The 2,938-nt window shown below is 45.4% G+C and overlaps 1 protein-coding gene across 1 annotated transcript in view; it reads left to right on the top strand.

Annotated features, from left to right (window-relative positions):
* LOC107747360 (E3 ubiquitin-protein ligase TTC3-like) overlaps window positions 1-2,935 on the top strand; it is a gene marked incomplete at its 3' end in the record, with an annotated part of 27,916 nt that extends 24,981 nt beyond the window's left edge. Inside the window, exons 22-29 of the mRNA XM_016561830.1 lie at window positions 927-1,012; window positions 1,099-1,232; window positions 1,662-1,976; window positions 2,100-2,372; window positions 2,447-2,493; window positions 2,579-2,635; window positions 2,708-2,793; window positions 2,869-2,935. Of these exons, the coding sequence (XP_016417316.1) occupies window positions 927-1,012; window positions 1,099-1,232; window positions 1,662-1,976; window positions 2,100-2,372; window positions 2,447-2,493; window positions 2,579-2,635; window positions 2,708-2,793; window positions 2,869-2,935 (1,065 nt within the window). The remainder of the gene's footprint in view (window positions 1-926; window positions 1,013-1,098; window positions 1,233-1,661; window positions 1,977-2,099; window positions 2,373-2,446; window positions 2,494-2,578; window positions 2,636-2,707; window positions 2,794-2,868) is intronic.
* Between the last annotated feature and the right edge of the window lie 3 nt (window positions 2,936-2,938).

The following is a 2,938-nucleotide window of genomic DNA, read 5'->3' as shown; positions in this document are numbered from 1 at the left end:
TCTCTCTCACACACACACACACTCTCACACACACTCATACACACTCATACTCATACTCATACACTCACACACACTCAAACTCTCTCACACACACTCCTACACACACTCCTACACACACTCCTACACACACTCATACACACACACTCACACTCTCACACACACTCATTCACACACTCACTCACACACACACACACTCATACACACTCTCACACACACTCATTCACACACTCACTCACACACTCCTACACACACTCAAACTCTCTCACACACACTCCTACACACACTCCTACACACACTCCTACACACACTCATACACACACACTCACACTCTCACACACACTCATTCACACACTCACTCACACACACACACACTCATACACACTCTCACACACACTCATTCACACACTCACTCACACACTCCTACACACACTCAAACTCTCTCACACACACTCCTACACACACTCCTACACACACTCCTACACACACTCATACACACACACTCACACTCTCACACACACTCATTCACACACTCACTCACACACTCATACACACACTCATACACACTCTCACACACACTCACACACACACACACACACACATACATACACACACTCAAACTCTCTCACACACACACACACTCATATATACACACACACACACACACACACACACACTCTCTCTCACACACACTCATACAAACTCACACTCATACTCATACACTCACACACACTCTCTCTCACACACACACACACACACACTCCTACACACACTCATACACACACTCTCACACACACTCATACACACACTCTCACACACACTCACACTCTCTCACACACACTCATACACACTCTCACACACTCACACTCTCTCTCACACACACACACACACACACACACACACACTGATGTATCATTTGCTTACATTGCTTACCTCTCCTCTTCTCTCAGTTTAAAACATCTATTCCTAAAATCAAACCTGCTGGACGATTGAGAATCAAGCAGCAATGTACAAGGTGACGTTAATGCGTCTTACGCATCGTATTTCATACTTAAGCTGCATCTGTCGATGGCGCTGACTTCTCTCTTTGTACCTCGACAGTATTAAGAAGTTGAAGTCTAAAAATGAACGAAAGCTTTGGCGGAAACAACACAAGTTGGCGACACGTTCTGCCTGTCAAGAGAGAAAGGAAGTAACAGCTGCGGACGCCTCTAAAGACCCTACGGCAGAGAGAGGTATCCAAATACATATCATTATAATAATGCGTATGAAGTTAGGACTTTAAGGCTAGGGTGCAGAGTTTAGTAGAGACGCTATGACATGTTCCCTACTAATATCAGCCACTGCTAAATTAATCCTAGCAATAATTTTGATCAAACAATTAAATATCTGTTGTCTGCCGTTACGTCTCCACCAATGCCACAATCAAACCTCCACCCGTGATTCAAGGTCTAGAAATCACACTTTCAAAATGAGACTCAAACGGTTAGCTTTGAAACAAGTGAGTAAATGACAGAAGTTTCATTTTTGGATGAACTATATTGCTTGTTTTTTCTTAATTTAAATTATTGTAAGTAATTTCTGAGGCCCTCTGGTGGGCCCCGGACCCCTGGATGAGAACAGCTGTTAATAACACTGTATCTCTGTTCTTATCGTTCCCGCAGAGCCACCCAGAGACTGTATTTATGTGGACCGTGTTTTACATCAAATTCATGATAACAAAGGACTTTTTAAAGAAGAGTCAGTGAATATTTCTTGCTTTTTGGAGCATCTGCGGCCGTGGTTGGATTTATTTGAGAGTAAAGGACATGAGAGCGTGTTAAACCGCCGTAGAGACCCAGGACCTCTGTGGGAGCTGGTGGATCTTCTGCTGGAGTCCAGAAACCGGGTCTGGGCTCGAGTCTTCATCGAAACGCTCGGCCTGACGCTTCATATCAAACCCAAACTGCAGCAATGGGCTCAGCAGCTCGATAACGCTGGTGCGTTTCATTCACACAGCTGTTCACTTCCACATCTTCTGACTAAACGTCGCTGTTTTCACGACTGAATATTGTGTACAAGTGTCCATCATTAATCAGTCTGATGTGTGTCTCCTCCGTCAGGTCTGAAAGCCACGGAGTCATTCGTCAGTCGTTACAGCTCTCATCTGGAGGAGTTGGACCTGAAGCCTCTGCTCACGTTCGCACCGCTGCAGGAGACGCTCATCGAGAAGTTCGGCACCGTTCCGGAATTATTTGACCGTGACGGTTTAACTGTAATGGAGTACTTAAGACAGGCTCCGGCTAAAGAAAAGCGTCTGTTTATTTGGACTCTAGAGTCGAATCGAGAGCGCTATCACTCCTGTCACTCCATTCTCGATCAATATTTTGAAGACGGTATGTAAATCAGAACAAGTGTTTTATATGTGAAGGGAGTTTTTAATTAAATGATTGTGTTTCTGTGTCTTTAGACGCTGTTTGTTTAGTCATTAAAAAGACGGATGATGACGAGCACATGGTAAGAGACGCGTGCTGAAGCGTTCATTCTGAAGTGCTTAGTCTGAGTTTGAGTAGATGACTCTCTCTCTGTGTGTGTGTTTCAGAGCTCAGTATTTAAGAGTAAAAACAGGCATCGCAAGAAGAAGCAGAAGGAGTTAAAGGTGAGCGTGGTCAGTGCCGCGGCGCAGGACCCCGGCATGCTTGATGCTCATCTGTGTGTCTGTGTGTTTCAGTCTGTTATTGTGCTGTCTGGAATGAGAGGTGGACACCCGAGGGATGAGGATGAGGAAGATGAGCTGTTCTCCGAGGAAGACGCTTTGTGAGTTCAGAGCTGTTGCGTGTCACATACGTGAAGCGGGTCAGTTTCGGTGACGTTGTGCGTGTGATGTTCCAGGATGTTCCTGAGCAGCATGGATCCATTCAGCGTTCCCGAACACCTGCGAGGGCAGCTGGAGGAGTTTGAG

The sequence above is a fragment of the Sinocyclocheilus rhinocerous genome, unplaced genomic scaffold (genome assembly GCF_001515625.1).
Source record: "Sinocyclocheilus rhinocerous isolate Xijiao unplaced genomic scaffold, SAMN03320098_v1.1 scaffold1220, whole genome shotgun sequence".
NCBI lineage: Eukaryota > Metazoa > Chordata > Actinopteri > Cypriniformes > Cyprinidae > Sinocyclocheilus > Sinocyclocheilus rhinocerous.
Note: the sequence above shows the minus strand (reverse complement) of the source record. Positions and strands in the feature narration are given on the sequence as shown.